Source organism: Rutidosis leptorrhynchoides, chromosome 3 (assembly GCF_046630445.1).
Source record: "Rutidosis leptorrhynchoides isolate AG116_Rl617_1_P2 chromosome 3, CSIRO_AGI_Rlap_v1, whole genome shotgun sequence".
NCBI lineage: Eukaryota > Viridiplantae > Streptophyta > Magnoliopsida > Asterales > Asteraceae > Rutidosis > Rutidosis leptorrhynchoides.
Genome location: NC_092335.1, coordinates 137,794,252 through 137,813,901, shown reverse-complemented (window position 1 = coordinate 137,813,901; position 19,650 = coordinate 137,794,252). Strand labels below are relative to the sequence as shown.

Below are 19,650 nucleotides of genomic sequence, written 5' to 3'. Positions count from 1 at the left end.
AATCCAGGACAAAGGACAATTAACCCATGGGCATAAAATTAAAATCAAAACGTCAAACATCATGGTTACGGAAGTTTAAATAAGCATAATATATTTTATTTCATTTTTTCTCGTACTTTTATTTATTGTCATTTCAATTATTGTTATTTATTTTATATTGTTATTTAAATATCGTCATTTACTATAAGCTTCGCTTAAAATATAAATCGACAAACCGGTCATTAAACGGTAAAACCCCCACTTTTATATATTATTATATATATATTTATATATTTTTGTACAAATATAATTATATAAAAATAAGTGTTTCATAAGCCCGTCTCCCTGTGGAACGAACCGGACTTACTAAAAACTATACTACTCCGCGACTAGGTACACTGCCTATTGTGTTGTAGCAAGGTTTTGGTATATCCATTTTGTAAATATTTAATTAAAACTTGTTAAATTTTGTAGCATTCCGTATTAAAAATATAGTATATTTCGTAACCCCACGCTACGACATCAAGTTTTTGGCGCCGCTGCCGGGGAGTCGGCAAAACATTATTTATGATTTTTAGAAAAACAATATAAAATTTAAAAAAAAAAAATAATATAAAATCTATTAAAACCGAAAAAAAATATATATTAAAATCTATTTTTAAGTTTTTATTATTTATAAAATTATTAATTATTTTTAGTTTATTTTAGTTTTTAAAATTAAGTTTTTATTTTAATTATATATATATATATATATTTTATTTAAATATAAAACAGAAAATATAAATAAATAATAAATATTACGTTTGAACCTGTCATTGACCCCCCTGGTTTGAACCTGCAAGACAGGTCATGCGACTCGCATGACCCCCTGCCTTAAATCATGCGACTCGCATGACAGGGTCTGCCAGGCCACATCTTACCCTAATTACGCATTAAATACGGATTTTAATATTATTATTACTTAAACCCTAATACTATTATTATTATTATAATTAAGTTTTTAGTTTATTTTATTTTTATTACTTTAAACTAGTTTTATAATATATAATACTTAATACTATAATATATAAAATATAAAAATAATATTTTTATAAAATCTAATATTTTTATAACTTTTTATCTCTTTTATATTTTGTGCCTTTTTATTTATTTTTAGCGTAATTTTTGTATTTTTATCATTCGTGCTTAGTTTTAAGTCTAGTTTTTGCCGTAGTTTCATTTTTATTTCTAGAATTTTTAGGCATTGCCGTAAAATCCCTTAAGTGCTTATTCCTTAGACTAAGATTTAGGTGCTTTAGAATTTTGCGACGCCGTTTTTCGCTTTAGTTTTACCTGTAGACCTTTAGGCGCAACTTTTTAGATATAATTTTTAGACTTTTAAGTTCCGACGTTTTTCTTTCTTATTTTTATTTTTCGACACTTTTCGACGCGCAATCTATTTCTTTCTATTTTCTCGACACTCTAGTTTTTAGGACCTAGAATTTTCTCTATTTCTTATCTAATATCTCAAACAGAAAGAAAAATTATTTAAGTGGTTAAATTAATGGACGTTGACAATTTTCTGCTTCGTAGTAATAGTTGGATTTGTTAGTGGCTGAGTTGTGAGCTTCCGATTTAAAGGGTTCTGGCTCCCTGCTGCATCTTTTGGCTATTCGAAACGTGGGCAAAAGCAGAAAAGTCTATTAATTGGACAACTTATATAAGTTTTTCTATTTTTATAACTAATAGGATAATTAGTAAATGCACCACATTGTAGCTAAAATTTGGCCGTCGCAATAAAATGGAAAATTTTGAAAACAAGGCCTTGGAAACTCTTTTTGAACTCCAAAATCAATTAAATCAATACTCTCAAATGAGTGTTGATGACAATTCGGTCAGTCAATCTTGGATCGCGAACGACGAAACAATAACTGGTTGTGAAATCTGTGGAGATTATCACTCAACATGGGAATGTTACTATTACGTTCCTATGGAAAATTACGCACCCACGGAACCTGAATGGAACGATTATGAAGAACACAATTCAAATTGGGATTATTCCCAAGAATATATCCAAACTCAACAACCAGAAGACGAGGAAAATTACGTGTCCGAAAATTCTTTAGATTATATGAGAATCAAACTCGAAGAACTTGATGCTCAAAAGGAACAAATGAGAGAGTTTGTAAACCGGCAAGCTGAAACTCTATCAGATTATACACCTGTTGATCTGAGGAGTATTGTGCAAGAAAATTTCAAATCATCGAATTTTGATGAATTCGAGAGCTCCGAAATCACCAACTATCCCGATGATACTTTTTATTCAGTCTTACCAAATTCACAACATATCGACACATTAGCCTCTACCGATGAAATCATCAGTCCATCAATGGATAAAGATGAAGTAAGGGAGACAAATTGGTACTATTGGGAAAACGATAACGTTGAAAATTTTACCCTCGAGACCAAACCGAACTTCACCATTCCACAACCTTCCAACCCAATATTCTCAATAGAGGAGTCATCTACTGAAGATGAACCACGAGATGTAATAGATAATGACACCTCGGATTTTACCCAATTGGGTAATAGAGGTGAAAACTTTGATCCCAAGAATAAACGGAAGGAAATATTAGGAATTGTCCGCCCTATAATAGGTATGTCGGTGTATATCGATCCATTTGACCAAGAACCAGAAAAGAGACATATCCATTTACTAAAAGCTACACTTAAAAAAGAATTAAGTAGTGACGATCGGGTGAGTCTAAACTTTAAACCCATTGATATATTATACACCACCCGAGATGCAAATAACTGGCTCACTATTTTAATTCGTGGAACTTATTCTACCGACTTCACATGTCGTCAGCTAAGTGTGGGGAAGTCTAACCCCACTTAACGTTAAATTAGGGGTTCGGGTTAGTGCATAACTCGTTAATAAACATGCATGATAAGTTAGGGTAAAAGACGCATTTTCAAAGATTAGCAAACTGTTCAAAAAAAAAAAAAAAAAAGCAACCATTTTTGAAGAAAAACATGTGTGATAAAATAAGAAGGAATGAACGATGAGGCGCGCCATCTATCATTCGACGAGCTTTGTAAGTACAAACTAGGTATTCTTAATCACTTTTCTACACTAACCACCCTCATGAATTTATAATTATAGTCTGATTTCATGCAAATGAGGGCATTGCATGATCTCAAGTGTGGGGAAGGGTTATAAATTCTCTCGGGTTTACACTTAGTTTATTTGCCAAATTTTGTGAAAATTAAAAAAAAAAATTTAACTAAATGAAGTCAAAATCATGTTTATATATATTTATGAACGATGAAAACTAGGTGTTAATACCGAAATTATCGTTACCTCGAAAAGGACATAAATTGAGAAACAACCCAAAATGCTTGAATTCATTTAAGAATGGAATAAAGGAGAATAAAAAGGCAAAGAAAGAAACTAAGTGTGGGGAGAATATACCAAGTCATTCAATTAAGAACTATCTATCACATGTTTCTGTAAAGTTATTGCAGGTGTTTTGTTTTGGACTAAATTAACTGTTTTACCCGGTTTATTGTGATACTTTTGAAAGAAAGATGGATCTACACGATGAATCAATTCCATCATTTAAAGGAAGTAAAGTCTTCCGAAAAAGACACGCGCTTCTTGATTTAGGTCAAGAAGTTGTCGTTCAGACCAGCTGTAGATTGACGAAAAATCTAGAAAAGTCAACACTAAAATCAGCAGGAAATCCACGGACCTCAGCATCAAACAGGGTCGCCAAGTGGTCAGATTTATCCTAACCATGAGAAGGATTTATCTCGTACAATGGGGGGGCACCGTGCAAATTAGCTTGATAAGACTAATGAATCAGATCCCCAGAAAGGATAATCTCCTTAAAGATTAAAAATCAGCTTTTAAGACTGATATTACTCAATCCTTGAGATTGACCTTAAAGATTGAGAATTCAAACTCATGGAATTCAATGATATCTAAACTCGTGCTTGAACGAGAAAATATTTTGATCAAAAATACAAACCGATTTGTTTTCTGAAAATCCATTTTCAATGCGTTCATTACCATTGAACGTAAAATCCTAGGAATTCACCTGAAATTCATTAGGTCACCTGAACCAAATCGGGTGTCAACCGTAAGAACGGTGGTTGCATAGCATGGTCGAAGACAGGACCTTGTGCCAGACCGAAAAATCATAGGATGATCTTTACTATCGCTCCTACCAAGGATAGTTCTAGCATCCAACACGTTAATAAGACCATAATCATCTGCATGTCACAAGACATTGCCTTAACAGTTTCTTGTTCATCGCTTTCCTTTACAACCGGACGGTAGTTTACCGAAAGGTAATATACGGAACAAGTAAACTGGATGTGTGCTTTCCGATACCAGGATAGCAGTGGATTACACGAACCTAAAAGTTTTAAGCCAAAATATTGATCCACAAATATATTTTGCAACACCAAAGAATGGATTAAATCAGAAAACTTGTCTAGGATAAAATCTAGCTTGAATTTTCAAAAGATCAAATGTTTTCATAAAGATCCAATTTCCTTAAGGATCTACATTTTTATAAGTCATGTGGGACTGTAAACCGCCTTTCAAATGTGCACTTTGCTTTGGAAACCGAAAGTAAATCGGCTATTTGATTGCCAGTGTCGTTGACCTAAACCCGAGGCAACTGTGGATGACACACCCACCTTTAACCATGGTTCTATCGTTACTATCATTATTTATACCGCCATATCAAAATCACTGATGTACAAAGTGTGAAGAATAAAGAAGTGATTCGTGTGATGTATTATAATTTCAAGTTATGTATTGCTTGAGGACAAGCAACGTTCAAGTGTGGGGATATTTGATAGTGCTCCAAATGAACATATATTTAGTAGCAATATCCTCCCAATATGTAAATTATTTAGTTGTAATTGTTCCATATTCAAGTAATATTCGTTTATATTTAATAAGTGCGAAGACAAAAGGCGAAAACGAAGAATTGAAGACGCAAAGGTCCAAAATGCTCAAATGTACAAGATACAATTAAAAAGGTTCAATTTATTGATGAGGAACGTCTCAAAATTACAAAAGTACAAGTTGCGAAACACAAAGTACACGATATAAAATAGTACGAGAGGACGTTCGAAAATCCGGAACCGGGACCCGAGCCAAGAAGAAACGCCCGACGCAACGGACCAAAAATATCTAGTCTACTATGCACAAGAATAAAATATAATATATAAATAATTATATTAATTATTTATATATTTATATTTATTTTAAATTATGTCGACGAACAAGAAAACAAAAAGATTGAGCTGGATTCTGATGGCCATGCGACTCGCATGGATTTATGCCTATTTCCCATGCGAGTCGCATGAGGATCAGAATCAGGCCTGGTCTATAAATTTGCCAGTTTTCGTTCGTTTTAAAACACACCACACACATATACATAATAATACTCCGTAAGAATAATGTAATAATAATAATAAATTTATAATATATAAATAAATATAGTATAGATTAGTGTTATATTAGATTAGTTTGGGTTATGTAAAAGTTATTTTTACGGGTTTTGAAGTCGAAATTCTGTCTGTGTACCACTACGCGATAAATAATCAATGTAAGCTATGTTCTCCTTTTTAAATTAATGTCTCTTACTTAAGTTATTATTATGCTTATTTAATCCGAAGTAATCATGATGTTGGGCTAATTACTAAAATGGGTAATTGGGCTTTGTACCATAATTGGGGTTTGGACAAAAGAACGATACTTGTGGAAATTAGACTATGAGCTATTAATGGGCTTTATATTTGTTTAACTAAATGATAGTTTGTTAATGTTAATATAAAGATTTACAATTGGGCGTCCCTATAAATTACCATATACACTCGATCGGACACGATGGGCGGGGTATTTATATGTACGAATAATCGTTCATTTAACCGGACACGGGAATGGATTAATAGCCACTAGAATAATTAAAACAGGGGTGAAATTACATTCAAGGGTAATTGGTGTAATTGTTAACAAAGTAGTAAAACCTTGGTTTACACGCAGTCGATAACCTGGTGTATTCATTAAACAAAGTATTAAAACCTTGTTACAATTCGAATCCCCAATTAGTTGGAATATTTAACTTCGGGTATAATAATAATTTGACGAGGGCACTCGCATTTTATATTTATGACTGATGGACTGTTATGGACAAAAACCAGACGGACATATTACATAATCCAGGACAAAGGACAATTAACCCATGGGCATAAAATTAAAATCAAAACGTCAAACATCATGGTTACGGAAGTTTAAATAAGCATAATATATTTTATTTCATTTTTTCTCGTACTTTTATTTATTGTCATTTCAATTATTGTTATTTATTTTATATTGTTATTTAAATATCGTCATTTACTATACGCTTCGCTTAAAATATAAATCGACAAACCGGTCATTAAACGGTAAAACCCCCACTTTTATATATTATTATATATATATTTATATATTTTTGTACAAATATAATTATATAAAAATAAGTGTTTCATAAGCCCGTCTCCCTGTGAAACGAACCGGACTTACTAAAAACTATACTACTCCGCGACTAGGTACACTGCCTATTGTGTTGTAGCAAGGTTTTGGTATATCCATTTTGTAAATATTTAATTAAAACTTGTTAAATTTTGTAGCATTCCGTATTAAAAATATAGTATATTTCGTAACCCCACGCTACGACATCAGCAACCAATACAGTGGGATTTGATGGAGTGCCTGACGAATCGTTGGTGGTGCGAGATATCCGTTGAGCCTGCATTTCTTCCAAGGTTGATGGGGATAAGGTGCGTGACTGAGGTCACAGTGTATATTTTATCATATTGCCCGGTTGTTGCCATTGATGGACCGAAGCAGGTGGAGGAAGAAGAAGATGAAAAAAGAAGATTATGCGTGTGTAGGGTTGCTGCTGGCTGATACCATGCTAGACGATAGCATAGAGAGAAGTAGGGTTTAATCTGTTGTATATTCTGATGAATAACCTCACTGCTGTACAACCAATATAATATAAATAGCATATACATATAAAAACCTAGTGAACAAGTAGGCTAAATGGGCCCTTATAAGATCGGGCCAATACAATGATAATCCAATACTAAATATAATGATCCAATGCTAATAATAGTGCTGATAGATCCGGTTAACACATCTCCTACACAGTTATACACGCCCCCAACTGCGTGCTCAAGAGGAAACCCGCACCAATCCCATACGGGACATGGACGGTAAACCCCATCCCCCCTCCCTCCCCCCCAACGCGGTGTGGGAAAGGTGCCATGGGTGAAACTTCATGACAGAGATGAAATTGTGGGTTAATATGTAGCCAATGGGGGTCGAACTCCTGACATCCCCTAAAGGAGGCAGGCCACCAACTGCTGGACCACATCACAACTTCTATACACTCAAATATTAATTAAAAAAAGAGAAAAAAAAAACACACAGATTGAAGATCAGCTACCGTTAACCGTCGATTTAGGGTTTTTGGATGTAGCGGTTGAAGATGAAAACATGACTTGTTTTTTAGAGAAAAAAGACATGAACAATAAGGAGAAGATTAGCACGACCCATGCATAAGGATGACACGAACAAATGATGAAAAAGATTTTAGAAGAGCATGAATTATGGATGACACGCACAAATGATGAAAAAAGATTTTAGAAGAGCATGAATTAGCCTTCTGAGTGATGGCTTCTTATTCATCTTTATTTGGAACCAAATTAAGGACACTGAATTTATGGTGATATATGACTTTTTTGAAAAGGTTCTGCTTGTTCGTAAAGTATATCACGGTCCATCTTTTCCTAAATAGCTTCTTTCTAAATGACTTGTGCTTCCTGAGTGAATATTTTGAACATTCCTTAGTTATGGGCTCAAAAACTGTGCATGTCTCACTATTCCGGTCGTTAGAAACGGTCATGGTGTAGCCTAAGTAGGATCTTAAACCATATATATTCAAAGCATTAAAACTGTCAAATTTAAGTTTTTAAATGTTTAACCGAATTTGTCTTGAAAGTTTCATGAAGTATTCAAATAACTGATCTTTTACATAAACAAAATGCTTGTAGATCAAATTATTTTTATTTTATTAAAATAAATTCTTTCAATCTAATTCGATATAACAAGTGTCATCTTGCAAAGCATTACATCAACACCAAACAATTGGCAAAAATAGCTACTTCGTCGAAAAGCCTTTAAGCTATCAAACACGTCATCTTATTACTCCTTATATGTGGTGGTTTATTTATACTCTTTTTCTCTCTTTATTTCTAGGTATACAAATGTACTAACAATAATGAACATGCACTTTATAGTACATAGGGTCTTGTAAATTAGAGGTGTAAACGAGCTAAGCTATTTGTGAAATATTTGAGCTATTCGCGAACTACTTGAACTCGACTCTTGAAAAATATGGTTTAAGTTGAGCTTAAACGAGCTTGAATATTTTTGAAGATCTTTTATTATATGAGCTCGAGGTAGGGATGGCAAAAATACCCGTACTCGATGGGTAAACCCGAAACCCGATATTATTGGTCCGGGTTTGGTTCGGGTATACGAGTTTAGGGTCGGGTATGGGTATAGGTTTACTTTTTTCGCGGGTTCGGGTTCGGGTTTGGTTTTAAATAAAAACTCATATACCCGACCCGTATGCCTGACCCATATACCCGATTAGTTTATTCAATATATTACATTGAAAGTTACAAACAAATACCAACTTGGACTTATATCCTACTAGCCCACTTCATAAGGCCCCACAAAAATGGACAAAAAAACATGCATGCATTACATCCGAGTACAGACATGTAACTGAGATTAATCATTGGATGCTACTATGAACAAGCTGCACAATTTGATTCTTTAACATTTAATTCTTTAACATTTTAATCTCAGTTAGTAATGTAGTTTGTAAATTCTTTAACATTTATTTAATTTGATTTGAATTAATGGTTACCCGATTATCCATGGGGAAATCTGTTACCCGACGGTTAATTAGTTAATGGTTACTCGTCGGGTATGATACCGGATTTGAGAATGAGTTTCTTAATCTAGTTTGGGTTTGGTATTGCCTATACCCGATTAAACCCGACCCGATGTCATCCCTAACTCGAGCTTATTATAATGAGCCCGAACAACTTTTAAAATGAGCCTTTCATTTTTTTAGCATATAATAAAATTATCTGGAACAGCTAAGTCAAAAATTCACACAAAGAACTTTATAACTTCTGGTCTTTAACCAAAAAACTAAAATAAATTCTAATGCCAGGTGAACCAAAATTAACATTATGTGAAATACCAAATCAACCATAAAGTCCAAAAAATACGGAGTAATATTTTGAAAAAAAAATCATATTTAACTTTCCCTTCATTCCAAAAATCCACTCAATACTACAAATCTAATGTATACAAAGTACATTAACTTCAAAACTTGGCTTGAGTAGTATAGCGGTGAAATTCAACTTGAATTAGTACCAACCCATGTTCGATTCTCACTCCAAGCAGATAGTTTCCAACATTTGATGATACTGCCAACATCAATGCAATTTGGGAAGGTCTTTGAGGGGTTTTCTCAACCTTCGATAGTACTGCCAACATCATCGCGAATTGAGTTTCCTTCCTTTTTCTTTTTAAAAAAAAAAGCTAAAAACTTTTATATATAACTTGAAATAGATACGAAACCTCACAAGTTGAGAGCGAAAGACCACAAACCCCGAACAACAAATATAAAGTTACATTTTGCCTTTTATACTACATTTGAACTCCTATTTTTGATTCAGATTTTCTGATATATTCAATTTTCAAGTCACCGCACTTCTTGGGCACTTCATCCATTCTTCATAGTCACTACCGATCTTGGAGCTCCTATTTGAAATCCATAAGTGTGAAAGAACACGAAGGCTTGACATTATGTCTTCGTTTAAAATCTCACTCCTTTTTTCTTGAGTCGCATGCACCATTTTATTTCTCCATTTCCATATTAGCCATAGCAAAACATAATGTGTTGCCAAACGAAGACATTTTTCTGTTTTTGAAATCGAATCCAGGGCTGCCAATCTAATATCATTTGAGACACCATTGAGTATGCTATTTGAGGTATTCCACAAATCATTTAGACTTCTCCATAATGGAATCGTGTGTCTGCACCTCGTGAACAAGTGATCCACATCTTCTGAGTTGGAAAGGCATAGTGGGCAAATGGTTGAATCTAAATTAACACTTCTTTTAGTTAAGTTCGATCTTATTCGTATCCTGTCAGAGTTCAACCTCCAAATAAACAAATTAATCTTCTTTGGTATCCATGATATCCACTTTATATTAGAAGTGCTAGGGTGAACATCTAGGATCTCGATGTCAATCATCTTAGCCAATTTATTAACTGTAAATAAACCTTTGGAGCATAAAGACCACCTCCATACATCGGGTTGTAAACTTAGAGGTTGTGTTCGAGTTAATAGTTCTTGAAGTTTTTTTTTTTTTGTCCAAAGATCTCCCCCTGATAGAATTCAACCACTGCCACTGTCCTGTTAGGCCATCAGCATCTGTTAGGCCATCACCATTATTTTGCACACGTTCACACACCTTACAATCTTTAAATGGATCAAGTGCATATAACCTAGGAAATTTGGTTTTGAGACACTCATTTACGTTAGGCAACCATCTCTCATTCCAAAATGAAGTTGAATTTCCTTACCCTATTTTGCGAACAAAAGAATTACGGAATGAAATACCAAATTTCTCACAAAGAAGGCCAGATTCCTTGACATTTTCCACATAGGCGATAATGTTGATGCACCAGCTTCGTATGTTAGAGCACCACTATTACCATACTTAGCACGAATCACCCTGCACCAAAGTGCATCCGTTTCAACCTTAAATCGCCACCACCATTTGCATAAAAGGCTAATATTTTTTGCTTATAAACTCCCAATACCAAGTCCTCCATTCGACTTTGCGGAGAGACATTTGTTCCAACTCACCCACAAAATTTTCTTTGTATCGAACGCATCGCATAAAAAACGTCTCCTCATGGACTCTCATAAATTGATGATTTTGGAAGGAGCCCTAAAAATTGATAAATAGAAGAGAGGCAAGCTTCCAAGGACATCTTTGGTTAACGTGAGTCTACCTCTTATTGAGAGCAATTTCGCTTTCCACGCATTCAGCTTTAAATTAAAACAATCGGTTACCTGATTTCAAGCGTTTGCATTTTTCATATTACCCCCTTTGATTGACAAATGAGCCTAACACATGTGTGATTGACAATGAAAGCATTCGATGTCGTTATCGCTGTTTAAAAAAATTGTATATGGAGTACATTAATATTATTTTTTAGTATTAACAATACAAAATATCCGACAACTGGAAGAAAACTTCCTCGTATGTGATTATCACGTTTATTTAGTTATTTTCAATATTCGAAAAGAATTGAAAGGGATGAAGATCCGAAGTCTATCTGGAAACTTCTACAGCCAAGTTAGGCGGCTCACAACCCAATCACCTAAACACGTAATCATCAAGCCATACAAGATATTTCTAACACTTGATGAACCTTCTACACATCATTTAACCATAAATAAACTAGATATTTTTCATGAAGATATTTCTGATCATCACATCTCATGGCCCACCATTCAACACCGACTTAAAATCATTTCTATATAAACAAACACTCCCGGTCACCCTTAACCTCCGTATATCGTACGGCGAACTTGATTGAATTCGAAGCTGTGACTTAAAATTAATGAAATTCAACAGAGATGGAGTTGAATTCGTCGTATTATAACATCCTCGGTGTTTCAATTGATTCTTCCGAAGATCAAATTCGACGTGCTTACCGTAAACTTGCTATGGTATTGAGCGATTGATTTACTGATATCGGTTAATTTTGTAATAACGTATTTAATTTACTAATTGCTAATAAGCTCATTTGATTTGTTTGACTTGTGGTGTAGCAATGGCATCCTGATAGATGGACTAAGAATCCGAAGTTATTAGAGAAAGCTAAGCAGAAATTTCAACTAATTCAAGAAGCGTATTCAGGTAATTATATGTCAATTAGATTATATTTGAATTGAATTAATATTTGTTTATTTTTTGGTCCTAATTTTGGGGAATGAATAAAACAGTGTTATCTGATGAGAAAAAGAGGTCAATGTATGATGTTGGAATGTATGATCCTCAAGATGAAGTAGACGAGGTAATTAAATTTATTTTTATTTTCTCATTATAACAAGTCACATTAATAATTTCCTAATTAGGGATTAGTGATGTTTTTTATTAGGGTTATTCTATTATATTAATTACTTGTACATTGTTTTTGAATAGGGTTTTGCTGATTTTGTGCAAGAGATGACATCTTTAATGGAAAATGTTAAAAAAGAGGTAATAATAATTTTCATTTGTAAACATAGTAATTGCAATTTGCAAAACTGTTTTTTAGGATCTATGACTATTGATTTAAAATTATTATTACTGTAAATGCTAAAAATGTGTGAAATTTTGTATATTGATAGGAAAAGAAGTATAGTTTTGATGAAATACAAGATATGTTTTGGGAAATGGCTCAGAGTTTTAATTTTTCGGGGGATTCTAGTTTCGATTACAATGTTGAATACCAACAACCGCGGTATTGGTCTCAAGAGATGTTCACTTTAGATGATGATGTTCGAAGTTCAAAGCGAGCTCGATATACTACGGCCCAATTTTCGCAGTTCCATGATTCGGGTATTAGTAGGCAAGGGACCAAGTGTGTATAGACAGATCAAGTCGTGTTTTGATGTTAGACGTTTTACACGGAAACAACTGTTTTTGGACAAAAAACATGTATTGTGGTCTGCCTTAAGTTTGAGCTCAAGTAATCAAAATTTGAAAAACTTGCTATTTGATTTTGGGCTTAATCAAGCTTATTGTAACGTGAAGGCACAAGTTGTGTATTGTTTTGAATGAATGAATGTGTTTCATTGTGTCCTTTTCTTTGCAAATTATTGGTTTTCTGATTTCTACTTTTAAGAAATTAAATTCTTGAATTTGGAATGTTGGCCCATAATTTCGTGACTATATAGGTTAATAGATGGATGATAGAAATTCTGTTAGGTAGGATACTTTTATTTAGATATTTTTATATCTCATGACGTGCCGTTGTGAATAACTCGTATTTATCCAAAGCGAGAAAGATATAATGGAATAGAGATTTTTTATATTAAAAGGAGGTCGAAGAGTTGATTTATCTATATAAAGTTCTAAAATGATAATACTATCATTTTTATAATAATAATGTCATTATTTTATATTAATATTAATTATAATTTTTTTTTGAACTCTGATAATATATGAATGTCGATTTAGAAAGCAAAACTAATTAATAAAAATATCATTTAATATTTAATACGAAATTACTGTTCTATAAATATAATCTCTAGTATCTACACCATGTATTATCATCACACTTTTTCTCAATCTGTACAAAATTTTACAATTTTTTTTTCAATTTCAATCATATTATCTAATAACTTTTTGTTTTTAAAAAGTAGGTGCAAACCTTCATTTTATTGTTGATGGTTTTTTAATTCTTTTATGTGTTGTTTGATGATGAAATTTATCACACCTTGAATGGTTTATTATTATAATTGTTAATGATTTTTTTAAAGAATTATACTCTTTTGTGTGTTGTTTGATGATGAAATTTATCACATCTTGAATGGTTTATTATTATATGTTTGTTAAACAACAAGAATATGAAAATCGATAACATACGTCAAATTATATAGCGACTATTTAAAATGAAGGTATATAGTATGATAGAAGAATTCAAAAATAATCATGATTTTCGCGAGGTAGAATCAGGTATTTTGAGTCCCTTTTTTAATGTTAAATAAGTATCATTTATGACAAGCAATATGGTAATTGTAATGAAAATTGGAAGAGAGTGGTAGGAGAATTAATGTAATTCATTGATACTAAATAACAAGTTTTGTAGTCTAAATATGTGATCTCACGGGTCATTAAATTAAATGATTGTAGCATTTACATTCACTTAATAACTAAAGCATATCATTAAACTATTTCGTTTAAATAGTCCCGTGTTTTCACGGGTCATTTCACTAGTATGATATAAACGCGTAGTCCCGGAAATATCCAATAAGAGAGATTTAGGAACATGAGATTTTGTGTGTATATTAGGTATAGATGGTTTGAAGTTGGTCATTTTCATCGCAACTACTATATGTACATCATTAACACTTGTACGTAGATTGTGAAAGGACCCGTCCTAATCCATCTGGACGAATACATTATATTTGGTTACATCGCGAGGTACTTGACCTCTATATGATACATTTTACAAACATTGCATTCGTTTTTAAAAGAAAAACTTTCATTACATCGAAAGTTGACGGCATGCATACCATTTCATAATATATCCAACTATAATCGACTTAATAATAATCTTGAAGAACTCGACGACTCGAATGCAACGTCTTTTGAAATATGTCATGAATGACTTCAAGTAATATCTCTAATGTGACAACCCGGAAATTTTCAACCAAATTTAAACTTTAATCTTTATATGTTTTCGACACGATAAGCAATATTTGTTAAGTTAAATTTTAAAAATTTTAAACTATGTTCATACATTCATTCAACCTCGACCAAGTTTCAACGATTCACGAACCATTAAACGAATATGATTATATATGTATATGTGTATATATATTATAACTTGAAACGTAAACAAAATATTAGATTAAATACTTTATATGATTGTATCTGTTTCAAAATGTTTATCAATGGAATTAGAAGATAAGATTAAATGATTGAATTATCAGATATATTGAATTATGATTACAAGTCTCTGTTGAAAGGTCCACGTTGATTTGAGAAATCTTTCCATTTTAACAATATTCGGAAAATGGTAAAGTGATTTATAAATAAGAACAAATTGTCAATCATTGAGAACTAGACAAAGGATAGTAGAAGATTGAATCTCATAAAGACTCGATTGATCTATTTAGTTTCAAACGTACAAAAACGTTTTCAGTTTAAAAAGAACTTTATTATTAAAACGTATATAATTTTTATAAATATCTAGAACCACTTTTGACAACTCATTACTTAACTAGTATGATAAAGATAAAGATAAAGATATTTATATTTTATTTTATTAAATATATATAACGATTTAAATTAATATTATATATATTTATACGCGTATTATACGTACATAGTTTTATACTTTTACTATACTTAACTTTACCTTTACTTTATTTTTACTTTACTTTAACTTTAATAATTCATACTTTAATAATTCACTTTAATAATTCATACTTTAATAATTCACTTTAATAATTCATACTTTAATAATTCACTTTAATAATTCAAAAATCTATTATAAATAGAATTCAATATGTTTCATTATTTCATAGAAACTTGAAAATATTTTTCTCTAAACTCTCTCAATCGATTTACATATATATATTTACTCCGTATTATTTCAAGATATTATTAGTATACATAAAATATTACGACGGAGTGCTGTCCGAGTGGTTTCGAAATTGTTTTTCGAGTAGGATAGGATTAAGGAAATTATGGGTTATAGCTATGGAGGTGATTGAGTATGGTTCATGGGTATGCTCGTGAGGTCAATATAGTGTTTATCATTTATGTTGCGTCTACGTACCTTTCCTGCAATATTGAATCTCAATATTACTACGTGAGTACTCATAATTTAACTTTTACATACTAATAGTGTATCCCTGACTAGTGCTCGAGTATTTAGGATTATGCATGCTTGTACTTTTGATATTGCCCTTAGACAGGTTAGGTTGAATCTTGAATTAGTTACACTTGCGGTTGAGATAAGGTATAAGATATGCATGTCCTTGGAAAGCTAGCGAAAAATTAAGAACTTTTCCTTTAGATATCGAATGGTTTCGATGAACGGATTAGAAGTTATAATCAATTGAATTTTCGATATTTTTATTAAAAATGATTATTATTATCGTCGTTTTTATCGTCGTTCTAGTTTTATCTTATTATTATGATTATTATTATCTTTATCAATAAAAGGGATTTATCATTAAAAATTGTTATTTTTTTTTTATTATTACTATCGTTATTATCGTTAAAGTTATAATTAGTATTATTATTATTATTCAATTATTATTATTATTATTATTAGTATTATTATTATTATCATTATTAATATATATATATATATATATATATATATATATATATATCATTATTTAAAAATGGTTATTGCTATTGTTATTATTATTATTATTATTATTACTATATTATCATTAAGATAATTATTAGTATTATCGTTAATAATGCTATAGTAACTATCATTATTAATATTAGTGTAATTAAAACAAATATTTCTAACACCTAATTATTTTGATTACTATTATTATCATTATTATGAACACGATATAAAAGACGATTAAAAGCTATTAAACGAAACGATTAGGAAATAATGAGTAAGAGTATCATGATGAAATTAAAATATTATAAGATATTGATTTAGATAAAATTATCGTTCTTATTATTTTTATCATTACTATTATTATTAAAAGTATCGTTAGTATTAAAACTATCATTTTAACAAAAATTATCATTTTAATAGAAGTGTCATTGTTACTATAAAATATCATTATTATTATTATTTTAAATAGAATTATTATTTTAAAGATAATATTAAAAATTATCGTAAATATTAAAGTTATCATAATTAGAATTATCGTTTTATCATAATGTCATCTTAGTAATTATAAATATTGATATTTTTATAATAATAATTATTATTACAAAATAATACAACTTTTACTTACTATCATTATAGATATTATTTTATCAAATAAATATGTGATACAAACATATTTTACTATGTGTAATAACTTACTTTAATAATACCTATCATATTATCTTTATGGTATTAAATGAACCCTATAAATTTTATTACTTAATATATATATAAAAGTATATTTTATTATATAAATTTAATATAAAATTTTATTTATTAATAAATAAATTATATTATTTACTCTAATAAATCTTTTAAAAATATTTAAAAATATAAAACGACGATATTTAAACTATATATTAATCATGTATAGATTTTTGGAAATTATTTTGAATCAAATTTACTTTTGTTGACTTTTGCATATTAGTCTCGAGCATTAGGATTGTGGTACACTATGACTTGACCTAATTTGTTAGACAAATATTGACCAACACATAAATATATATAATTAATTTAGGTTCGTGAATCCGAGGCCAACCTTGCACTTGTTCAATGACGTTATATGTATTTTTACTACGAAATACAGTATGGTGAGTTTCATTTGCCTTTTTACGCTTTATATTTTTGGGCTGAGAATACATGCGCAATTTTTATAAATGTTTTACGAAATAGACACAAGTAATCGAAATTACATTATATGGTTGAATTATCGAAATCGAATATGCCCCTTTTTATTAAGTCTGGTAATCTAAGAATTAGGGAACAGACACCCTAATTGACGCGAATCCTAAAGATAGATCTATTGGGCCTAACAAACCCCATCCAAAGTACCGGATGCTTTAGTACTTCGAAATTTATATCATGTCCGAAGGAGGATCCCGGAATGATAGGGGATATTCTTATATGTATCTAGTTAAAGTCGGTTACCAGGTGTTCACCATATGAATGATTATTTTTGTCTCTATGCATGGAACGTATATTTATGAGAACTGGAAATGAAATTCTTGTGGTCTATTAAAATGATAGAAAACCTAGTCAACGTTTTCTCCATCATCATGTCATAACACATTCTCCATCATCAAACACATTCTTCCTTCAAGATTTATCCATCATCATCATCAAACCCTAATCAATGTCATAACACAACTCATGTAAGTTTGATCATGTTCAATGGCAATATATTTTGATGTTTTTTGCTGCGTAAAGATCAAATAGTTTGATGTTTTTATTTTATTCGATCAAACAGTTTGTTGTTTTTTGTAGTATGTGTATAAGTTTGATTATGTTCATGTTGAATGACTATTATGTAGTCATAAAAAACAGTTTGTTGCTTGTATAAGTTTGATCATGTATTTTTCCTAATGTTTATACTTTGTTACATCATTTATTCTGAATATATACTTGGTTATCTCAATCCCATTTACAATTTGAGATAATAAAACAGGGGACTAGAATATAGATAATAAAATAGGTTTGAGATAAAATATGTTACAACTTACAATATGTTATCGCTAATTAAATCTTGCTTGGTTACAACTTATAATCTGTTACAAGCTTATAAGATGATAAAATAACATGAATTACAACTTAAAATTCCCATGGATGAATAAAGTAGTTTTAATCTCAGCCCTTGATAAAAAAAAAACATACGTGACTCTATACAGTATATGTATGCAATTTTTGTTAAACTTTATTTAGATGAATTTTACAGGAATTTTTTCTATTTTTTATAGACAGTACATGTATGCAATTTTTGTTTTACCAAATTTTTCGTTTATCTTATATTTGTTTATCGCATGTTCATCTTCATCTATTTATATATCATTGTTCTTTATTGAATAATCTACACTATATATAATTTAAAAAAATAATGTATATGTACATACATCATACCACGTCACTCGTATTATCTACGCCATTGTCAAAAAATTGCGGTACCAAGTGGGTAAAAACCCAAAAAATACCGGTCCCGTACTGGTACCGTATTCAAATTTCGGTACGATTTCGGTTCTCCAATTTACCCAATTTCGGTATTGGTACTAACCGGTTCGGTACGGTTCCAGAACCGATCTCATCCCTACAATATACTTCCATTAGCAAAATGACAACTAACTAAGAAAGGTTGATGAAGTTTTTGAAAGATAATGGTTTGTCAAGAGACAAAATTCTGCAATTACCTCATTAAGTAATTAATGACAAATGGTCAAAGCTTGAAGACTTTCTTCTTTTATGGACATGTCAACTTCTACACTTATGTCCAAAACAAAAAAGGTAATGCGGATGATTTCAGAGATAATTGGCCTTTAGTTGCAGCTATTCAACAAGGGAAAATGACAAATTTCAAAGGACAAAATGGCTATAAGAATCAGATGTCAGAGGTACACGGTCGAACCACGATCGACCGTGCAGTGAACCGTACAGCTTCCATGCAGATTTCTCTTTCCTATAAAAGCCAAGCCTTGAAGCATTTGAAGACTTACCTCTTGCACTCATATTTTCTCATACTTATTGATATCATTCTTATAATTAATTATACTCTTTTTAGAGTGATTCTAGCAAGAGTACTTGTAAGCTTAAGTTGTAAGTTTACTTGTAAACTATCTTCTTAAAGGGATCTAGAAGGTAGTTGTGTTTTCACTAGGATAGTGCGTTAGGATCTTGTGGTAAGAGCTATAGGTGTTTGTGAAGTCTTCAAAGGGACGTAAGGGTTCACAAGTTGTGGGTTATCGAAGTACTAGCGTTGTATCCGGACACTTCACCGAGTTTGGAGTATCATAGTGAAGAAAAATCTCAATTCGTAGAATTGAGGAGTGGATTAAGAAAGATTAGTTAACATCTTCCCGAACCACTATAAATCGTTGTGTTTGTTCTCTCTTCCCTTATCTTTTTGATTATATTC

General features: G+C 31.2%; 2 protein-coding genes and 1 pseudogene across 2 annotated transcripts; 2 read left to right on the top strand and 1 right to left on the bottom strand.

The window, feature by feature from the left end:
* Positions 1 to 7,530: 7,530 nt before the first annotated feature.
* LOC139903726 (U6 spliceosomal RNA) lies at positions 7,531 to 7,621 on the top strand (annotated as a pseudogene).
* A 2,186-nt stretch (positions 7,622 to 9,807) lies between these two features.
* Positions 9,808 to 10,368, bottom strand: LOC139900420 (uncharacterized). Its single transcript, XM_071883192.1, has one exon. It carries the CDS (start codon positions 10,366 to 10,368, stop codon positions 9,808 to 9,810), a length of 561 nt encoding a protein of 186 aa, XP_071739293.1.
* Positions 10,369 to 11,697: 1,329 nt separating this feature from the next.
* On the top strand, positions 11,698 to 12,990 carry LOC139896849 (uncharacterized). Its single transcript, XM_071879493.1, has 5 exons — positions 11,698 to 11,859; positions 11,962 to 12,049; positions 12,136 to 12,206; positions 12,335 to 12,391; positions 12,523 to 12,990. The coding sequence occupies exons 1-5, from the start codon at positions 11,767 to 11,769 to the stop codon at positions 12,763 to 12,765; spliced, it is 552 nt and encodes a 183-aa protein (XP_071735594.1). The 5' UTR covers positions 11,698 to 11,766; the 3' UTR covers positions 12,766 to 12,990.
* Positions 12,991 to 19,650: the final 6,660 nt, after the last annotated feature.

Excerpts from the sequence above, each read along its gene's own strand:
- LOC139900420 (XM_071883192.1), bottom strand. The coding sequence starts at position 10,368 with ATGATTGACATCGAGATCCTAGATGTTCACCCTAGCACTTCTAATATA.
- LOC139896849 (XM_071879493.1), top strand. The coding sequence starts at position 11,767 with ATGGAGTTGAATTCGTCGTATTATAACATCCTCGGTGTTTCAATTGAT. Across the intron at positions 11,860-11,961 it reads CTTACCGTAAACTTGCTATG|CAATGGCATCCTGATAGATG; the intron begins GTATTGAGCGAT and ends CTTGTGGTGTAG. Across the intron at positions 12,392-12,522 it reads TGGAAAATGTTAAAAAAGAG|GAAAAGAAGTATAGTTTTGA; the intron begins GTAATAATAATT and ends GTATATTGATAG.